This window comes from Lipomyces doorenjongii (genome assembly GCF_038497915.1).
Source record: "Lipomyces doorenjongii strain NRRL Y-27504 unplaced genomic scaffold V1508scaffold_75, whole genome shotgun sequence".
Classification (NCBI taxonomy): Eukaryota; Fungi; Ascomycota; class Lipomycetes; order Lipomycetales; family Lipomycetaceae; genus Lipomyces; species Lipomyces doorenjongii.
Genome location: NW_027118142.1, coordinates 38,109 through 58,796, shown reverse-complemented (window position 1 = coordinate 58,796; position 20,688 = coordinate 38,109). Strand labels below are relative to the sequence as shown.

At 46.8% G+C, this 20,688-nt stretch overlaps 6 protein-coding genes across 6 annotated transcripts; 5 read left to right on the top strand and 1 right to left on the bottom strand.

Moving 5' to 3' along the window:
- Window positions 1–531: 531 nt before the first annotated feature.
- On the top strand, window positions 532–930 carry V1508DRAFT_399918 (uncharacterized protein; the record flags this gene model as incomplete). Its single annotated transcript, XM_066938292.1, has 1 exon — window positions 532–930. One exon carries the CDS (start codon window positions 532–534, stop codon window positions 928–930), a length of 399 nt encoding a protein of 132 aa, XP_066793350.1.
- A 1,934-nt stretch (window positions 931–2,864) lies between these two features.
- V1508DRAFT_424983 (uncharacterized protein) lies at window positions 2,865–4,264 on the top strand (the record flags this gene model as incomplete). Its single annotated transcript, XM_066941365.1, has 3 exons — window positions 2,865–3,400; window positions 3,460–4,114; window positions 4,164–4,264. Coding segments are annotated over exons 1-3 (811 nt in total), but the record flags the coding sequence as incomplete, so codon positions are not given.
- Window positions 4,265–6,830: 2,566 nt separating this feature from the next.
- V1508DRAFT_406373 (kinase-like domain-containing protein) lies at window positions 6,831–8,111 on the top strand (the record flags this gene model as incomplete). The annotated part of the gene is given in 7 exon segments (XM_066938770.1): window positions 6,831–6,909; window positions 6,986–7,017; window positions 7,037–7,207; window positions 7,256–7,366; window positions 7,415–7,508; window positions 7,573–7,925; window positions 8,082–8,111. The coding sequence occupies 7 exon segments, from the start codon at window positions 6,831–6,833 to the stop codon at window positions 8,109–8,111; spliced, it is 870 nt and encodes a 289-aa protein (XP_066793348.1).
- A 1,257-nt stretch (window positions 8,112–9,368) lies between these two features.
- On the bottom strand, window positions 9,369–12,288 carry V1508DRAFT_424969 (major facilitator superfamily domain-containing protein). The gene is made up of 7 exons (XM_066941364.1): window positions 12,090–12,288; window positions 11,538–12,020; window positions 11,412–11,488; window positions 11,016–11,348; window positions 10,310–10,964; window positions 9,977–10,252; window positions 9,369–9,923 (listed from the first exon to the last, which is right to left on the bottom strand). The coding sequence occupies exons 2-7, from the start codon at window positions 11,796–11,798 to the stop codon at window positions 9,750–9,752; spliced, it is 1,776 nt and encodes a 591-aa protein (XP_066793347.1). The 5' UTR covers window positions 11,799–12,020; window positions 12,090–12,288; the 3' UTR covers window positions 9,369–9,749.
- On the top strand, window positions 12,181–14,952 carry V1508DRAFT_424967 (uncharacterized protein). The gene is made up of 5 exons (XM_066941363.1): window positions 12,181–12,433; window positions 12,518–12,589; window positions 12,669–13,394; window positions 13,442–13,725; window positions 13,784–14,952. The coding sequence occupies exons 1-5, from the start codon at window positions 12,315–12,317 to the stop codon at window positions 14,662–14,664; spliced, it is 2,082 nt and encodes a 693-aa protein (XP_066793346.1). The 5' UTR covers window positions 12,181–12,314; the 3' UTR covers window positions 14,665–14,952.
- Window positions 14,953–16,465: 1,513 nt separating this feature from the next.
- Window positions 16,466–17,026, top strand: V1508DRAFT_270383 (uncharacterized protein). The gene has a single exon (XM_066936482.1). It carries the CDS (start codon window positions 16,560–16,562, stop codon window positions 16,869–16,871), a length of 312 nt encoding a protein of 103 aa, XP_066793345.1. The 5' UTR covers window positions 16,466–16,559; the 3' UTR covers window positions 16,872–17,026.
- The last annotated feature ends 3,662 nt before the right edge of the window (window positions 17,027–20,688 follow it).

Below are 20,688 nucleotides of genomic sequence, written 5' to 3'. Positions count from 1 at the left end.
TGCTTCTCCTCTTCGGGTTCGTTAACTCACTCCTGCCATTTATGTTTGGTTCTTCTTCAGACAAATTGTCCTTTGCAGTCGCGGTATTTGCAAAGTTGAAAGCTAGCAGCGGTTTAATGCGTTCGACGCGAAATTTTGCTCTGAATCGACGTCGTGACCGTTCAGGTCCGCCCTGCCGCGTGTTGTACTTCAGATGCTTTCCAGCTTCTGGATCAAACTTCAGATGCCTCAAATTTATAGATTATTGTTGTGCCTGGCTCTTTTTTTCCGCGGCGATGGGAAGACAATAGGTGACTCATAGTTCAGTGATAGGAGCGCTAACCATCATTTAGTTTGCGAGAAAGGAGACATGAGAATTTCATTTGAGTTCGCGAAGGCGTGAAGAGAATTACTCTTAGTTTTACTACGACTCATAACTTCAAAAATGTAATTTCGTGACGAGTCACCCCCGCACCCAAAATCAATGTCCTTCTGCTGTATATTCTCCTGTGTAAGTTCTTCTCACGAATGATTCTGTTACAAGCAGAGTCAATGGCTCAGACGATTCGACTTCCATTCGTGACCCTCGATGTCTTCACCAAAGAACGGTATGCCGGCAATCCTTTGGCTGTCGTCAGAGTTTCTCAGTCGCAGACTCTCACTCAAGAGCAGAAGCAAATAATCGCCCGGGAGTTCAATTATTCGGAAACTGTCATTCTGCACGACGAAGACACAGAGTGTCCCACTGCAGCGTCCCACACAATAGATATTTTCACGACCGATGCCGAGCTACCTTTCGCCGGCCATCCGACCATTGGAACGGCATGCCTGTTAGGTGCAGCTCGAATTGGAAATAAGCACGATGAGTCGCAAATTCAAGGGACGATTGTCACAAAAGCGGGGCCAATCGGAAGGTCACTTATCAATCTAAGATTCAGAGTCTGCAAGTAATAATGCTAGAATAAGGTGACAACTTATATTTGCGCGAAGGTGACCTACATGTGGAAACAAAATTATTTTACCACAATTTGGCGGTGAATTAAACGTGTACTGCACCATTATTGTCGCGAGGCATTTTATTCACTCTATGAAACTAATGACTTCCAGTTCATATTTCCCGCACGATATAGTTTAGTGAATCCATAGTCGCATCTAACATGCTTTCCATGTGCGGGTAATCCCGTGATCAAGAGGCTGATATCTGGTCGTTGCATTTGCTGGAAGTCAGATAATCAAGGTCTTGCGTAAAGGTTAGCAACCCGGTTGATGTTGTGAACCGCGGCCCCAAGAGCTGAGAAATTGTCCGAGCCACCTTTCGACCAACCACTTTCGAATCGAACCAGGGGAGCCATTCCTCCATAATAACTGTTGTCATACAAGCATTGGCGCGATTATGCCGCCAAATTGAATAGATCCCCGGCCTGAACCTGGGTTAAATGCTACTCTCGTTCAAATCATGCCGGCTTAAATTATTTTCAGTATTGTGAGTGTTATTTCGGAGTTTGTCCCTTATACTTCAGTTGCTTTCCAGCTTGTGGATCAATCTCCAGATGCTTCAAAGTGTTCTCTATTTCCAACTGATCGAGGGGGGCTTCGACCTATCGGAGCTGTTCATCTTCTTCACTATCACACCTTGCTCCTTAACCTCTTCATAATATTATTTCCTCCGTTGATAGACCGCACGATAGATCTCTTATTTGGACGAGCCGTGGCGAAATTGAGAAATTGATGAGCGGTCTCTGGTGGGTGTAGGACCGAAGAGTTTGCGAAAACGAATCATGTATTGTATATTCCAATACAGGTAGAAGACATCTTTCTTTGCTGCCGATTACATCTATTTATACTTGCATATCCTATAACCGAAGCTGTGAAACCAGGCTTCTAGAGAAACCACATCCAAAAAATACCGGCTACGACTATAGGCTACCTTTCCACAATTGTTGATTTCTGCTAATTTAACGCGTCGCGTCGCGACGCCGCTCACATTTCAGTTCTTTTTAGGCGCGAGAGTTGCCAAATTAAGCTGTAGCTTATCCATTAAAAAGGTAGGGTAGCGCCCTTTGTTGTCCCATCGTTATGACCGACAAATGTCATTACAGCACAATTTTCTCAATTTGCAGGACGACATGTAGAAGTTACTGGGAACGCGATGTATGGAGGCGATCTACAACATATTTTTAATTTCAGTCCCATATTCCTAAAGATGGTGGCGTTATTATGTTTTGGTTGCTGCGGGGTACATTATCCAGAGTGGACCAGGGTAGTACCAACCAAAATAGTACCAGCGATCGCGTTCGAATTCTTTTTTATTTAGCGGTTGTAAAACACGAGGCAATTTTGAGATGACCTCTTGCAAGCAGTTTAAATGTATTTCGAGTTGGGTTGATAGACGAAATTGTTGTTGGGTGGATGCTCCATAGCTGTTTTAACTGAACAAACAATCGGGTTAGGCCACGGGCCCACGGCCGCCAACGCGCAAAAAAGGCCTCTCAGCTTGTAATGAAACTCTCCAAACATTTGTCTATCCCCGTTTTCGTTACGTTGTTGGCTGGGCATGCTGCTCAGATCGATGCAACAACGAAGACAGACTACGCCACCACACGATCCCGATGCATTGCGAGAGTCCGCACCCGTTGACGTCCTTGCTCTGACTTTGAATATTTCTTCACTGATCATCTCACGCGGTGTCAAAAATAGGTTTTTCAAATCGCTTTCCTGCATGTAATTGCATTATGAACTGGCGAAAGCCTTGAACGGCTGAAAAGAAACTGTGGTTTACTCATGGCGTCAAAATTTAAATTTAAAAACTTATTAGATTATCATTGTGCCTGGCTCTTTATTTCCCATGGCAACGAGAAGACAATAATAGGTGACTCTTGCTGTGCGGCGGCGCCTCGGATGGTTGATGAAATCAAATGCGAGCCGCGCGTTCTTAGCTCGGATCTCGGAAATATTGACAGTTTCAGCCCGCAGCTGGCAGGGTAACTGAACCTGAGACCAACTACTTCGACTTGCTCTCTGGACATTCTTGCCTTAAGCCTTGTCCAAGCTGCTTCTGCAGAGAGCCTCACGCAGGGCCGTGCTGGCGGTTGCGCAATGGCTTCAACGATATTATTATCCGTGCCAGAATTTGAGGAGACTATATATATTAAAAGGACTGCCACTTAATCCAGCCATGCAAGCCACCAACCATCGATGACCTTAGACTAGCCGCTGTCATTTTAATAAGCGCAAGCGGCTTTTTGGCAACGACGAGAACAAATCTTCAACAATATGACAAGCGGATTAAATCCCCGTGGGGATATTGCGGTCGCGGAAATTGTCGTCTACAGCTTTTTGCTGGTGATTTCTGGGCTCAACTGTGTGCGCTTTGGCTTCAAGCATCAAGATGGATGGATATTTTTGTCGATTTTCTGCATGCGTAAGCCGATTATGTCATTGTCCATAACAGATTGAGTATATATGCTAACCATTCTCAAGTCCGCCTGGTGGCATCAGCACTTGTAATTGTCGTCGAGGAGTCCTCGCATCCGTCTACAGGCATTATCGTGGCAGAAATCACTGTGAACAACATTGCACTTACACCGCTTCATATGGCTGCACTCGGATTCCTCACTACGTGCGTACAGCTGGCGACCTCTGACGATAGTGTTCCGTCAAATCTCACCCAACTGCTACGTATTAGTCGGCTGGCACTCATAACCTCAATCGTGCTTGGAATCATCGGCGCGACCCAACTTAGCAATAACACTGCGTCCACGACAGGCCATGCCCTCTCAAAGGCCTCCGTACTCGTCGTCACAGCCGTATATTGTTTCTTGGCATTTCTCTCTCTCTATTTGCTCGGATTCGCCAAAGTGATTGGTCATAGCCGAATGCTCGTTACCGGTGTCATACTTGCTCTACCGTTCTTGGGCGTGAGAATTATTTACTCAATTCTCAGCGCATTTTCCTCGTCGGCATCAAACAGCAAGTTCAGTTCTGCCACAGGCAGTTGGCAAATCTATCTTGGTATGGATGTCATCATGGAGTTTGTTGTCGTCGCGGTGCTTACAGTTACGGGACTCGTACTCGCGAGCCATTACGGCCAAAGTTCGGTGCCGCATTCAGATTATGAGTTGGCAAATAGGAAGGGGTATGGTGACAATGCCAATTAGCAACGAACATATACTCAGTTCGCATAGTAATTTAATATAGAAATAAACTTCTTAGACATTGCCTCGGACTTACGAAGTCCTAACAAGTCCCCGCAACTGCTCAAGAGCCCAATTGCAAAATATAAGACTCTGCCTCATTGAGCATCCAAGGAATAATTGCCATGTAATAAATTATTGACATCGTCAATTCGAAAGCAATTCTTCGCAGAGACCCAAGCAACTACACGACTTACACGAGTTGATACACTTAGTGTAAAACTAAATAATCTATACCAGTGCGATTCTGACTAATCCACTACATACATTTGAAGGTCCAGTGTACGTGGATTTAGTGTATTCAGTGTATTTGTTCGCGATAAGATAAGGCTAATTGGTATGGTTAGTAAAGTGAGTAGATAACCCTATCCCCACTTTATTTGTGCTGTAAGCCTGTAACGGAAACGTACACCTTGGATCTTTTCTACGGCGTCAGGGGTCCATTAATCCGTAATCGTCATTTCGCTCTTACTGGCACCACCATTCCATATCCATCTTCTAACTTCATCAGGCCAACCATAATAACATTCGGCCGACCTTCTTCTCAGGGCATTGGTGCTTTCCGTCATTATGAGTGCTGCGAGCTCCCCAGAACAAGTTCCAATCCCAGTCGACGATCTCTCCGATGACTGCGAACTCTCCGAACTTTCGTCGTCGGATTCTTCGGTATCCTCGTCGACTGCATCTGCTGCATCCTCAGCACCGCCCCCTGATCCCGACCTTTTGGAGACGCGTCTTTGGCGCCATTTTCCAGGTTGGGTGTGGTCAGAAAGAAGTAAAGATAATCACTCGTGGGCCTGGGAATATGGGTACGACATACAACGTCACGACGAGCGCAGATGGGTGTGCAAGCGGTGTATTCAGAAGAACGATCCGAAGCCTAAGAGCTTTGTCGCTGTCGGCCTTCAGAATGCGCTGAATCATCTATATAGGGATCATCGAATATCTAAACCCTGTCTTGTTGTTCCTTATAGACTGTCCAGGACCAGAATATATGAAGGGGTCTTTGAGCATACACTGAAGTCAACTACACTTACACCATCTACATTTGAGGCATGCGTTGATACACTACATTCAAGCCCCGCTTATTAATATACACTTACTCTACATAGAAAAAAAATATGTAGTTGATGTAGTTGATTGGATCTCTGATTCTTCGTAAGTCCTATGGCGGGTAAGTTGACAAAGTTGTGGAAATCCTAAGTCGTAAAAGCCGGTATTGCTTCAACTCCCATCAACAGCGTCATTTGCCTGTATAAATCTAGACTTTCTCTCAATATCTGATACCTGGAATTACTTCGCGTGCTGACGTCGTACTGTGATTGTCTTCTTTGGAGGTTCGTCCAGACATACCGCAACAATCGAGGGCTAGGGTACAGCCTTCGCATTATAGATTAGTGCTGAAGTTTATAGTCGAAGTACGACGCCAAGTCCTGGATACAGTAGGGTAAGGGGTTTTGGGCATTTTTTATATTTCGAATCTTTTCGCGGGCATTTTTGACATTTGCTCTAAGATAAATCATATATAGAGTTCGCCCTAGCGAAGGGGTTCAATAGATCAATTTTACGTGAACACACCTTCTTCAATTACAACATTAATTATCAACACATATATATATGTAAACCAATCCTAACGCCCATGAGTCCACCAACAGAGGCACAATTATCACGTGATTAGAAATATCTCCCTGACGGCGATGTGCTCCTGAACCCGAACCACTTCTGCCCGATAGTCGGGCATGCTGAGAACTTCAGTTGCGGTTTCGAACTCGGCAACGGTTTGTAGCCGAATAGTTTCTGAACCATTCAGACATTTTGATGGCACAACGAAGGGAAAAAAAGGGTTATGAAGCCGTATTCTGGCAAATCGTCTTGCTTCAACTAAGATCTAAATGTTTGGTAGCGTAGGCTCGTTTCATGCGCCTTTCTAGATTTAACTCAAATTGCTCTGGCCAATTTGGACTTAAGGGAAGAGGCATGTCAAGCCGGCCCCACCACATACCTAGTTAACACGATTCAAGGACCTAAGCTAACAACCACCATACTGTAAGTAGGTTGGTTCCATGCTCTGTTCCACTCGACCACTCCGGGAAGTGGCATTTTACGCGACGAGTTTTTTCCATCCTCCCCATATACATTCTTCAGTTCCAGTCCTGATCCTAGGAGGCGATATCGGCACGGTTGGGCAAACCGGCAATACCCTACTATCTCTCACTTACAAACATATCACATTGTGCTTAACATCCATCAACTTTTACACCACCCAGGGAGGAACAAACAAATATCAACGCCCATATGGGACATTTTCAGCAACAAAATTATCAAATTGGCGAGAAATTGCTATCATAGCGTGTGAAGGAATAATGCGACACTTAAGTTTGTACGCATGCCTAGTATCATGTACTATACTATCCTCGTGATCGTCCATAATATGATTGGTTGGATGATTGAGCACTAATTACTGCGGCAACGCAACTGGTGCATTAACGTGGCGGTGCCGTGAGCATGTTCCGAACTCCTCAAAACTAATTCCAGGCGGTTTCACTCGGATATTGGCTGGTCCACTGCTGGTTTTTGTAGAATCATAGTAGTCACTTCAGCCGGCTAGAATTTGATTTGACGAAGGTAACCTCTTGTCGAGTCTTTCGTTTGAATGAAATGGCCACGCACAACACATCAATAGCCCGAACATATTCGTATGTCAATGATCGCATGCGCGCAGCGTACTCAGATTATGGTTAGTGAGCAAAATTCAAGCGTGGCCGTAATTGATAGCAGCGATGTGACTAATCTGCCTTATAGATTCGTTTCAGATACAATGGGGAGAGATAGAAATTATGAAATCGTGAAGAAAGTCGGCCGAGGAAAGTATTCGAAATTTTCGAGGGAGTGAATATTACGATCAGCAAATATGTATTATCAAAGTGTTAAAGCCCGTGAAAAAGAAGAAAATTAAGCGAGAAGTCAAGATCTTACAAAACCTGGCGGGTGGGCCCAATGTCATTCATTTGCACGGTGTAGTTAGAGACGCAGAGGTACGGACTATGGATGCTTTAATCTGCGATCGGCTGACAGGAACATAGAGTCGGACTCCTTCTCTTGTATTTGAATATGTCAACAATATTGATTTTCGGATACTTTATCCGCGATTCACAGATAATGACATCCGTTACTACATATATGAGTTGTTAAAGGTATTTAGCGACGTAGGACTTGGATCAAGAGTGGAGCTCTTGACTCAGGCTTTGGATTTTTGTCATTCCAAGGGAATCATGCACAGGGATGTGAAGCCTCACAACGTGATGATCGATCATAGATTAATTGATTGGGGATTGGGTGAGTTTTACCATGCGGGACAGGAGTATAACGTGCGAGTTGCTTCTTCTCGTTGATTTCCAAGAGTACGATTACTCTCTTGATATGTGGTCACTTGGAGCTATGTTCGCTTCGATGATTTTTAGAAAGGAGCCCTTTTTCCACGGCAACTCAAATACTGATCAGTTGGTAAAGATTGCTCGTGTGCTGGGCACAGACGCACTTAATGCTTATTTAGAGAAGTACTATATTGAATTGGATCCGCAATATGATGAATTGATAGGACGGTACGCCAGAAAACCATGGCAGCGGTTTGTGAACGCGAATCAAAAGTATATATCTCCAGAGGCATTAGACTTCCTGGACAAACTACTACGATATGACCACCAGGAGCGCTTAACAGCTAAGGAAGCGATGGAGCATGACTACTTCCCGCCTGTTCGAAAAGAGCAGGAGGAGAAGAAGTTGGCGTTGATTCGTCCTGATTTTTTGTACTTGCATTTGAGTTACAGGTATCGTGTTTAATTTGCAACACGGAATTTTTTTGCTTTATTTTCATGTCTAATAGCAGTCATTTGTACTTGTTCATAATAGTATGATAGAAGATTGGGTGACTTCTCGTAGTCAATTTGTTAGTCCAAATGCATAAGATGCAACAAATATTTGACATCAACCAACAAATCAAACAGAGATACTAAATGCGCAAATTTAATTTCCAAGGGTGTTGTGTCGACGTGACCTGTCGGCATGGCAAATGAAACTGTGAACTTTCCAAGTTTGTCAAAAGAAAAAATAGTCATCCTCGACTCTAAAGATGAACGCAGGACAGCTACATATGCCTAGACCTTGGTCTGTGTGATGGATAAATCGGGGTTGTCTACAACGCTGTCATCAATAGCGTCTGCACACTGTCGCAATGAATTGCATTGATGAATTCCTCGTAAGCACTTGGCTTCACACGTCCAGCTTCGCCCTCCGTCTACCGCAAGAGTCTCGGCTGGTAAGTCGAGTGCAAGCATTTCTTTATTGAGAATCATGAAATTTCTCGTGGCGCTCGAACACCAGCAGGCTGTCTGGCGCGCTTTCATTGTGGACGAAACCTTCGCCAACAGGGGGTGCCTAAGAAGATCGCTCTTAATCATACCACGAATCAGTCGCGTCTGGTCCGGAGTGCACTTTTTTGCACTTTTCTGTTTTGGCATCCGTTGAGATTCTTCAGTTACAAAGTGCGGCTACGCAGGGAGAGCCGTCTTGAGCGTAGAGCATTTAATAGCGTCAAAACCTCTATTATGGCCTTTGCCTGTCATGAACTGATCAATGGCTCGCAAGCTGTGCCAGAGACAAGATGTGATTATAGCGGTTGCAGTTCGGAACGCACTGGCGGCTGTCACCGCCCAGTACGAAGGGTGAGTTGCGAATCTCCACGATATCACGAAATTTGAGAGATTGGTGTTCTCAGAGGTAGATCAGTCTTCACTACCAGTGTGGTGAGCTCCTCTCTCGGTCTTCCATGGTGGAGTTCTCTCCGAGGTTCTCCGCGGTGAGATACCCCGCCTTTTTTTCATGTCACTGGTCACTGGAGATTGGTCGATCCTCAGTTAGGTTGGTGGAGATCTGGCCAATCTTTACTTGCACGGTCTGATCTGGTTAGCAGCTTTGCTGTTTTTCCCCACTTCTCATCTCAAGTTCATGGGTTCTGATCTTGTGTTTGCTGTGTTCTGAGATGGCGGCGGCTTTGGTGGGCGGGCGGGGGAGTTCTGAGTTAGTCGTTTCCAGTTGTCACCTCGTTTGGAGGTGTTGTTCGTGTATATATAGACTTGAATAGTCGTGAGACACGTTATTGAGATCAGAGTCTCAGCCTCACCACTCCCTATTCGACATCTCCATTCATATCCGCACTCATTTCTCACAGAAATTATGGTGCTACCTGCAAATATCTTTGTCCGCGTGAACAGTAAATTGTTTCAAGCGGGCATTTTCTATGAACCACTGCGTTGCCACCTTCTTGGAGACCACGCGTGTCCAGTAGAAGGTATGACAAGCATCTACAGATACTAGGCTGTACTGGTGAGTACAGAGTATGATAGTAGTGTCGCGTCATTTATTTTACTTATCATACTTGGCTACGTGTTCTTTGTCAGGGGTAACACGAATCGAATTTTCTCTATTCGCATTCGCAACTCGCAGCATTAACTCTTGTTCGCAGCGAATAAAATCCGTATAATAAGTCTCATAGCTCGAGAACCTAGTGTTAATTTGTTTCTACTGTTCAGCCTTTTCTTCGTCTGTTGTTTGGGCTGCCGTCTGAGTCCCGTCCGGTATTGCATCGTTAGCCTCGTTATCTTCCTTCGTGTTCTTCTTCTTCGCGTTGACTGTTCTCCATCCCACGAAGCAGCCAGTTAGCAGGGCGGCACAAGATGCTGCCAATTGTACGTCCTAATCCAAAGTTGTCAGCAGCGGTCGTATGTCAGAAGCCAGCATCAACTTACGAAGACGTGACTGATGGATTCATTGTACGCCAACAACGCACCCGGAAGTTCTCCCGCAGGAACCACTTGACGCAGATTGGTAACGCCAGAGTTGATCAATAGATTTGGATTGATGCCGGGCGCGTACTTGAGGAGGGAAGGTCCAAGCGAAGAGGTGAAAACCGTATTGGCTACAGATGCAAAAATGGCCCCTCCAAAATACTGCGCAAACATCACAAAACTCGATCCTAGAGACGAGTCTTCTGCCAGAAGGTTTGTCTGGATTGCAGTAACGAGCTGAAGAAAATCGTTAGTCTGCGCGCCCGACCGAGTCAATTCCGAATCGAGACATACCAGCTGCAACACAAACCCTCGACCAGCTCCGATCAGTATCTCGTACCCGATCCACTGTCCTTCACTTGTGTCTGGCTTCATCGTGGACATCAATGCCGCGCCTACTGCCACTAGAGCGTTTCCACCTATAACCTCTGGGAGGTAGTACCCAGTCTTCTGAACCAGAATTCCACACGAGACCGACGCAATAAACTGGGATATAATCATCGGCAATATCATAATTCCACTGGCGATAGGAGATGCGCCTTTTACTCCTTGAAACCAAATTGGCAGCCAGTATTGAGCGGTGTAAGTACCTCCAGATTGCGTGAAGGCCGTTAGCGCAATGGCACAGTTAATCCGATCTTTCACCAGCCGTGGTGGGATCAATGCCGAGTCTCCTCGGTAGGCAAACCATCCACAGAGACAAATGAAACACATGAAACCACCACATAACAGCCCAATCACTGTGGCCGAGTTCCACGGATACGTTTCACCGCCCCATTCGAGACCAAGAAGGCACATGACGGAAGCAGATGCGAAACCGAGGAATCCAATGAGATCTATCGTCAATATCTTTTGAACAACGGTGACGTTCGATGTCGTCAGTCTTGTAACGGGCAACTTGATAAAGAGTCCAAACGGAATCGCAACAACACCACCTAGAGGCAAGTTTCTGTTTAGCTTTAGCGTGCGGCCGCTCGCTCAGCTCCGCTAAGGTACTCACATATAGAAACACCACCTCCAAGACACGTAAGTCGAGAGTATACCGCCAATCAGCGGGCCAATAGTTTGACCTAATGCAAGACAGCCCATCCCAACACCAATCACGAAAGCTCGCCTGCTAAGGGGCACACTTGCAGCAATAATGGTTGTCGTTCCCGTAATAATGCCCCCGCCTCCAATCCCAGAAATGGCTCTTCCTACGATAAGTACGTTTGAGGATTGAGCCGTCGCCGCTACCAGAGAACCAAGTTCAAAAACGACAATGAAGACAATGAATACAAACTTCAAGTGGAACATTCGGTATATCGTCCCTGTGAGCGGCGCCATTCCGCAGCTGTACACTCAAATGTCAGGTTTTCTCGTCTCGAACTAAGTTTGATTATTGAGGAAGTCTTACTTCGCAACGAGGTATGCTGCTGAGTACCAGCCAACATCGTCAACGGTGTGGAACTCGGAGGTGATCATGGGAGTAGCCTATATGCCTATTAACACTTGGGATAACTTGGAGGTATAAGATGCATACTGTTCCCAAAATTGTTGTACTTAGAGACACCAAGAAGACTGCCATTATAAGAGAAGCAATCATGACAACGAAGGCGGCGCCATGCAGAAGAGCCTGATCCGGGATATCTGTCGGCCCCTTTACTCTAGGGGCGTCGCCACTGTAAGAAGTCCGTGATGACCTATCTCCATCTCTAAGCTCCCCAGTTGAGTCGTTATTCACGATATCGGTAGGGTTGATGCTCTGGTTTGGCAAACCGGCAACGCCTTCCGAAGTCGTCATACTGGCGTGCGTACTTCATAGGTGACAAGCAAAAAGGCTACCCCGGCTGGAAGGAAGAATGATCTTTATAAAACTCGAACTTCGGATTTTCCATGCTGCCAGGCTATGGAATGGAAGTGACGTAGAGCGATATCCTCTTCTATGAGGGCACCTTCCAACCGGAGAGTTCGGACTTTATCGAAAATGCCACTTCCTGTTTGCGCCGTAACAACGCATAAGGACCTTTTATAAGTATTAGCAATACAGTTTTTACCTTGCGAGGCGGTAGGTTCATAGAGGGTTATATTATACCTAATACCTTATACATTTGTCCTTAGTAGATGACACAGTAGATACAGAAAATTGCGATCTAGGGTCATTATTGCTATGCTGACTTCAGGGTTTTGCGTGGCTTCGGAGACGGTGTTTTCTGTAAAGTCCGATCCATGCCTTCCCTTCCTTCTCCCGGCATAGTCAGTCAACGTGCGGCGTAAATTGCGATTATTCTGAGGGCTACTGCTACGTACTTGACGGAGCATGGCACAGGCTAGATCAGCAGCCAGCATCTCAAGGTGGGGTGCTGCTTGCGCGTCTTGTGCGAAGGCCAAGGTCAAGTGTCTCCGCTCCAACGAAGCCCCCGGGTCCAAATGTGATAGGTAAGTGCGAGACCACATCTCTGAGTGGAATGGCGGTTACTGCCGTATTTTGAGAAGACCCTTACACGGATTCTGTGTTTCCAGGTGCCAGAGCTTAGAGAAGGATTGTACTGAACAGGTTCATAAGCCACGAAAGAAGAGACGGTCTAAGTCATTGTAAGTCCTCGTGTTCGTTTTAGGTGCACTGTACTACCATTAAATACCGGCTTTCTCTAACAAGAGTCGATACAAATAGGAAAACGGCACAGTTAGAAGAGAAACTCAACACTGTTGTCGACTTGCTGAAAGCATCAGCAGAGATTCCATCTGTCTTGGCTGGCCGTAGCACAGAAACCACAGGGAGCCAATATCGACAGGTGGTCAGCCGAAAAACACCGGATCAATTTCAATCCAGCGAGCACAACCTTACACTAAATTATGTGCCATTCACGCACAACTCGTCAGTACCGCCAACATGCTTCTGCCGGGCACCAGTCAGTAAGGAGGATCTCCGTCCCGCAGATTCGGATGAGAACTTGTTGTGGATCTACGTGAACCAGCTCTGCTCCTGGTTCCCCTTCGTCATCATCTCACCTGGCACAACGGCTGCACAACTGCAAGAAACTCGCCCATTCCTTATGAAAGTGATCAGGCTGGTGGCTTCAGTTCGCAGCCTGCGGTCAATGTGGGGACAACGCCCATGTATTATGCGGTACATTTCAGAAACTGTACTCATGGAATCTGAGCGCTCTTTGGATCTCCTCCAGGGTATTCTTGTTCTCCTCGGATATTACCATTATCATTGCCTAGTGCATACCCAATTCAACAGTCTGACGCAGCTGGCAATCAGTATTATCGGAGACATGGGCCTGAACACAAAAGAACTACGGACTCGAGTACTCTTGATGAATTCCGAGGAACCCAAGGTGAGAACTAACGATGAGAGGAGAGCCGTTGTTGGTGTATGGTATATGAGCTCGAAGTAAGTGTAGCATAGCTCCACAAAGGATGAAACTAATACTTCAGCAGTGCCGCCGCTCTAAGTTTTACAGAGCCTGCAAGGTATACAAAGTATTTTGACCAGTGTCTGGTGGAACTGGAAGAAGCTGCGGAATATGAGACGGATGAACTCCTTGTACATATGGTTCGAATCCAGCATTTGACTCAGAGAATCTTCCAAATCAACAACAGGGACCAAAGAGTCGATAAACTGCCAGGGATTCCGAGGGTTCCAGCTGCTGCGTATCACACCGCATTCCAAACGGAGCTAGCTAGACTCCGAAGCTCACTACCTTCGAAGCTCAGAAGTAATTGTAAGCAATTTGTCTTCATACTCAACATAAGACACCCATCACTAATGCTAACCCTTAGATCTCATAACCAACCACTTCAATACCGCACAACTACAGCTCTATGAGTCATTAATTAACGATGCGAGTTTACAGGACACTGTATCTCAACCCTTCACATCTCTTTCACTTTCAGGCACATCAACGTTGGACATGTTCTATCGCTACAATTCCGCGCTCAGAACCTGGTTCGAGAGCTGGCTCGCTATACCCGTCTGCTCCTACTTTTACATGCCCCAACCTGTCTGGGGGCAATTGATCTATAGCATCAGAGTGCTGTCTCGATGGGCCAAGCTGTCCTTGTGCAAAATCCAGCCCGCTTACGCCAGCATCGCCCAGGACCAACTCATAACTTCTCATCAACCGGCCTTGTACTTAGATCCCTCTGAAAGACGATCTATCGGCACGCCGGAGCCCTCCAATCTCGGCCAACCCCAGAACCTCGCCTCGCTGACCGCCGTCAGAGCACAGGTGTCCTTGCAACCGGAGCTACAGATTGACATCTTGGGCATCCTGGAGGCGATGGTGGTGCGATTCGAGATCGCGGAGAAGGAGATGAGCGTGGCGCAGGGCTTGTCGTGGAAGAACGAAATCTGGGACCTAGTAGCAGAGAAACTAAAGACGAAAAGGGTCATGGTTGAGAAATGGTGGGAGATTGTGGCAAAGGTAGGAGGTGAGGGGGTTTCGTTCAGGAAGTATCAGCCGGCTGATCGGTCTGATGGAGGCGAAGACGAGAGTGGTGTGGCGGCTGGGAATGCAACTGCAGCCTGGTTTGAGCCACCGGTTCGCGATGGCAATGATCAGGACAATTGGCAGTGGGCCAGTGATTTGTTCGACGGAATGTACATTGATCATTTGTCTTTCTTTGATGGGCCGGGCGATTGGACTCCAGATTGGGAATAATTCATGTCTTCAACTATTTTCGATAGACGGCGTTTACCTACGTACCAGGAAATGATATCAATCAGATGCCTCCTTTTTCTGACATCAGTTGTAAAATTGAATCTCATATCCAAAAGTGCATTATCATGAGACATTGACGTTATGTGAGGGTTACAGTGGCAATCCCGAAGTAGTATATGGACGGACAAAGCTTGTGACTTACGTCGATATTTTAACTATGCCGGAGAACGGGTTATAAACCCTTTGCATAAATGCATTTCTTCGGCGGACAACTGCGTGACAACTGCGATAAAAAGACCCGTAGTCGCGAGCAAAGCCGGGAGTGACAAACTAACAAAGCAAGCAAGTTTAGTTAAGATAGCATTTTCATATAACCCTTTTGCAAGCCAGCTTTGACATGATCTTTATCATTCCTGAGAACCAAAGCAGCTCGTCGCTGTACTTCCTGGTCCCCACTTTGTGCGCATGACGCCACGGAGATATCATTGTGGATATATAATGTCTTGCATAATTCGCTGGTCTCCATTCATATAGAATCCTTGTCGTATGGCAAGCGTATTTAGCTTGTCATTCAATGTTAGTTTCGTGATTGTTAAGGCGTCTGGAGGTAGGGCCTGATGGTTGCTTGACTGCTCGAAATGCGAAAGTCCAATGCAGTCAGGATGCGACACGACAATTCCAATATCTTCATGGGTTTCACAAGTTGTTGGACCATGTCATCTGAATTCCAATATCCATCCCGCCTTTTCCCAGGTTACTGTGATTTCTGGCACGTACAACTCATTAAAGCGCAGCGGTCCATGGCAAGCACAATAAAAGTCCGACACCATCAGTCCCAACACTTAGCCTTTCTTCTTGATCACTGATTCTTCATGTGCGTTCCAAGTCACAGCAAGATCGTCATTGCTATTGAAATAGCATTCATCATGTGCGACGATTTCTTTGGCACCAGCTTGGAAATAATCACTACATCACAGTCATTTCCGGCGAACTCCTTCATCTGCAATCTATATGACATCCTTCTTGTTGGCCATGCTTTGCGCTATTGTACGACATCGGGTCTCTCCTTCCCGTTAAATTATATGATACATCTTTAGAATCGCGGCCACTGGAAAATCCTCAGCTGCGCAGGTATGAAGCGATCGTAGGCTGGAGACCTTAGATTTAGTGAAGCTGCCACTAATTTCTGGATACAGCGCGTAGTCCGAGGTTTTGCACAGTGACCCGGAGGACTCTTTTTACTTCCCTTGTGGATATCGGCGGTTTCGAGCCCTGTAGTATGGAAATATTCCCACACACTTCAGTTTGGCGGCATGTGCTTATTTCGTAATGATTTGATTGGCAGTTGAGAAAGTAGCTCTTATCATACCATCATTTCAAGAACTTTGCCACGCAGACTGACCAATGAGGTACGATATCGCAGGGTAACTTAGAGTAAAGGTAGGGTAATGATCCAGGGCCATAATTTCCATGCTCCCATACTTAACAGCGGCGGGAGAGGTAAGCGAAGGCGGTCTGCATCCTTCGCCTATACGGACAGCTAGCGCATACCTGACCGTTGTCATACAGTGCGCAGACCAGTACGGTGTCGTGCCCCTGAGGGAAGAAGTCGTGCGCTTGGACGATAAACTCGAACCGGAGACAGGATATTTGTTCGACGACTGTGATTGCAGGGTGGTCTTCCTAGATGCGCCAATGGGTACATGACAGACGCATAGAGTCCGTGAATACCTGTGGACGAATCCTGGGATGTCTGCCTTTCGGTACCTGGCCGATGAGCTCGACTTAAGAGTGCTACCTCGATGACGGGTTTTTTGCTTAGGCTGACCACATGAGGCGATGTGTGGTTTGCCTGGATAGTATCCCCAGACTCCGTACGGTGATCCGCGAGCCGTATGATATATGATTGTGATCGACGAGTGCGTTTTCGTGCAGTACCATTTCCGCACTGGTACGATCACAACGCGCTCCTGAACGTCTTGACGATGTTCCAGAGATTGTTGCGGAATTGCGAGCGTTGCATTTGCCTCCAACACCGAATCCCAGAAACAACGGTATCCTTTTATATGAACGCGATGGAAATTTCTGCCGGAACGGATGAGGATGTGAAGCGCAAAGTGTCGGGCCTAGTCGATCGACCCTTCAACGACGCGCCTCCGGAGGCAAATCACCGTCCGAAGCTGCTGAAACTCAGCAGAATCTCATGAACGCGGAGGAGAAAACTCTTGCGCGATGGATTTCTCGATATGCTGTTACAGGACACCCGGTAACTCATTCATTGGTCGTGGAGATGGCTGAAGATATTCGCTTTCGACGCGTCCACCCATGCTTCAGCAGATATTAACTCCCGACTTATACACAAACCAAGCAGCCACGAATGTGTCTATCGCTTCCTGAATCGGTTCCCGAATTTAAAGACAATCACTGCGCGTCAATTGGAGTCTGAAAGGCACCGGCACCAGCAATCTGGTTACCGCTTATATGATCCAGAGACACAAAAGCTATTAGTGTCGCGAAATGTTACGTTTGATGAGACTCGGCTGTATAAGGATTTCATTACGTCTTCCCCTGAGGTTACTATCGACTCTACGACTCAGAACATCCGGCACAGAGAGGCTCCGCGTGAGAGGGTTGACCAGTGGATTGGTGCCATTGAAGAAAGCCTTTCTGACCGAACCGGATGCGCCATGCCCCCTCGGACTTCAGGAGACCTGCATTACATCAAACTTGAGCGGGATCTTCGGTCCCTACCATCACAGTCGGAGAAGACACTTCCGGCCCCAAGCAGTCGCCAGGGACGGGCTTACTTTCAACAGGTGTGGGCGGTATACACTCACCAACGCAAGAAATGCAACATTAGGAGGATGGTATCGAGAAGCGCCGAGTGTGGGTCATGGATACAGTTTCTCACCACTATCTCGAGAGTGCCTGCGAGCCAGTCGAGACCATCACAAAGCGCTACTCTAACCTCAAGGAACAATGTGGTCAGTCGGAACAGGTAACCAATCAAGAGCCAGGGAAGAATACCGAGCGGCAATCAGACCATTGACGAAATCCCCCAAGCACTTCGAGGCTTGGATCAACCTAGTGGGAACATGCAAATCAGCCACGCCAAACAGAAGGGAGTTGCAGACGCAAGTGACAATCATGTGTGGTTTGAGGACATCTCTGTCTCTCTCAAGGACATCCCAGGTTTAGACTCATGGATCACCGCCTACGGGATCTCGGCGAAAGCCGATATACGAGAGGGAACCTTTCCATTCCGAACCCTTGCAAATGACCTTCGTGAGGAAATGAGACGAAGAAGCAAATCCTTCAAAAGCACGATGAGAATTGCTCGAGGAGCCTTCGGTCCCACCTTTTAGGAACTCTCAGAGGAGAGCCTGGACGACCGAGGACACGGCAGTTTTCTGAAAAGAACTATGAACTTGGCAATGTGTCCAACCTGGATGAAACTGGCTACGGCATCGGAACGAGTTAGTCAAACAAGTCATCATCGACACGTTTCCGGAAAGCCGTTAAAAGTTATCCCAGGGTGTCAGGAATGGATGACAGCCATCGAATGTATTTCGGCAAATAACAGAGCTCTACCAACCCTGATTATCTTCAAAGGCTTACACAGCAATGCAAACTGGGTAGTACCTGATATTCCACCAAACTGACGCTTCTCTGTTAGTAAGAGTGGTTGGACGTCGGATAGCCATGGAATGGCCTGGTTGACCCAGGTATTGGCGCCAGTAACACGTGAACTGGCTGGGTCCAATCCCCGTCTGCTGATTGCAGATGGTCTTTGTCTTTGTCTTTGTCTTTGAAAGGTTGGGGTTTCCCCTTGTCACTTCGTTGGTTCTTCTTCGTTAGTCTTTCTTCTTTGTGTGTTGGTTCTTTTTTGGTTCCGTCTCCATCGTTTTTCGTTTCATTTTCGTTTCGTGTTCTTTGTGCATGGCCAGTCAAGTATATATAGAGGGGTTCTGTCCCACTTGCCTGGCCAGTAGTTTAGTTAAGTTCAGTTCCAATACATCATTGAGTCCACCAGAGTTTTCGTCGACAATGTCGACACCTTCTTGTCCCGCATCCCAGCTGTCATCGCTCATCATTTGTAGCCATATTACTGCCCCATTCATGGCTTACTGCATGGAAAACAACATCGATCTTACGATTTAAATAGTTCTTACTGAAGAGTTCTCCGCCAGACGGCTCTGAGCTCTGTGAATCTATTTCACTGTTGCGATCGCCATTAAACGGCCAGGAGGACTTACGTCTCCAGTTAACCGATTCCTCAGTCGGATGACCCGCGTTGTTGAAACGGCAAATGTCGAGCTATCGCTCATGCGAGGAAGATGCCGCTGAGATTCTTCAGGCCCGGAAAGGTCACAAAAAAGGTAAAAGAATGCAACTAGACAGGAAATTCTTGTTTAGTACTGAGGAGGTACTAAAAATCGCGAAGGATTCCACTAAAGAACCATGCACAAAACGGCCTCATCCGGGCCTGCACCAACGTAAAATTGAGAATAATACGGAAAAAAGGTAAAGGATGGAATGGAAGAACCATCACTATCTTCGGATTCTGCTTAAAGAGCTCAGTTGTTCAAATATAAGTTGTTGAAATTGGCAGGATGGTTGTAGCCGGCCCAAAGCCCCATACCCTACGTTACTTACTATATTATTTCCGAGTTATTATTGTTATTATTATTATTTCCTTTTTAAAAAAAAGTGGATTGCGCCTTATGTACGATATCAATAATGAAAGTTGCCGAGAGGTCAGCGTTGACATGAGATTGTGGAGGGTGACAAACTGAAGTCGATAAGGATAGATACCGTAGTTCACAAGCGAACGGATCACACTCCACCTACGTACGTAATACCATTACCCCACATTATATTACCACCGCACCAAAATTTCAACTAAACCTACCCAGAATGCTCTTCTTCAGAGATTTCTACAAGCTGTTGGCAGGTTCGTGCATTATGGCCGGTCTTCCCGCATTTGCCACAGTGCCGCACCGACGTACCAGCCCCTCCCGACGGAACCCCATTCTGTCGTATTTCCTGCTGTAGTTGCTCGTCCGCGGTATTCTGGTCCCGCAGATCGTGTGCATCTTCTACGGTAAGCGCTCCTCCAAGCCGTGTTTTTTTGGCTCTACGGCGCTTGCTAAGCGCTTCGTTGGCCTTCCGTAATCTCCAGTTCTCCGCCTCTAAGAGGGACATCCGATGCATAATTGCCTCCCTCCCCTTTGCAAATTGGTCCACCACGTGAAGCATTGACGTTGGAGAGCTATTTTGATGGTTCAAAATGCGAGTCTTGATATTTTGTGGCGTCTTAGAGACCCAAACTTCTGCAGTGCCAGGCGATGAGGTCGGGGGCGTTGACGTCCTAAGTCTTACGTTCAGCTTGGAAAGCACACTCTCTGGATTCAATGGAACAACCCCGGACCCCGAGAACCCTCCCTGTACATTTGACTCGGTCATAGAGGCAAAGTGTGCCGTACGGAATGCACTGAGGGACTCGACCTTGGTTACGTGGGTAACATTTGTCCTCACTAGGCGCCTTTTTCAGCGGCCCGAAGCACCCAACATCGAGTGGCTGAAGGTAGTGTGAGGAATGCGGAGGCAGGCATACAAAGTGTGACAATCTTGTTCTCCTGGCAATAGAGCTCGAACTCAGTCGAGTGGTGACTCTCGTGGCCGTCCAAGACTAACAGACGATGGGTGCCCTTCGTACGAGCCGCGGTATGCTTATCGAAGTTCTTGATCCATTCCAGGCCCTTCTCATTATTCGTCCAGCCGTTATGAGTGGTGGCGATGACCCAGTCGTACGGGAGGTCGCATTCTTTGTACCAGTTGGTCAAGTGATACTTGCCCGCGAGGATAATGAACGGCGGGATTGCCCAGTCTTGAGAATTCACTGCTTGGATCACATTGCCCATTCACGGTTTCCAGGCTGTGCTAATTTGGCCCTTCCATGGATTTCCGAGGTGGTGACCACCATAGTGGTAGAGATAATGCCAATCATCGACCTCGTCTCGT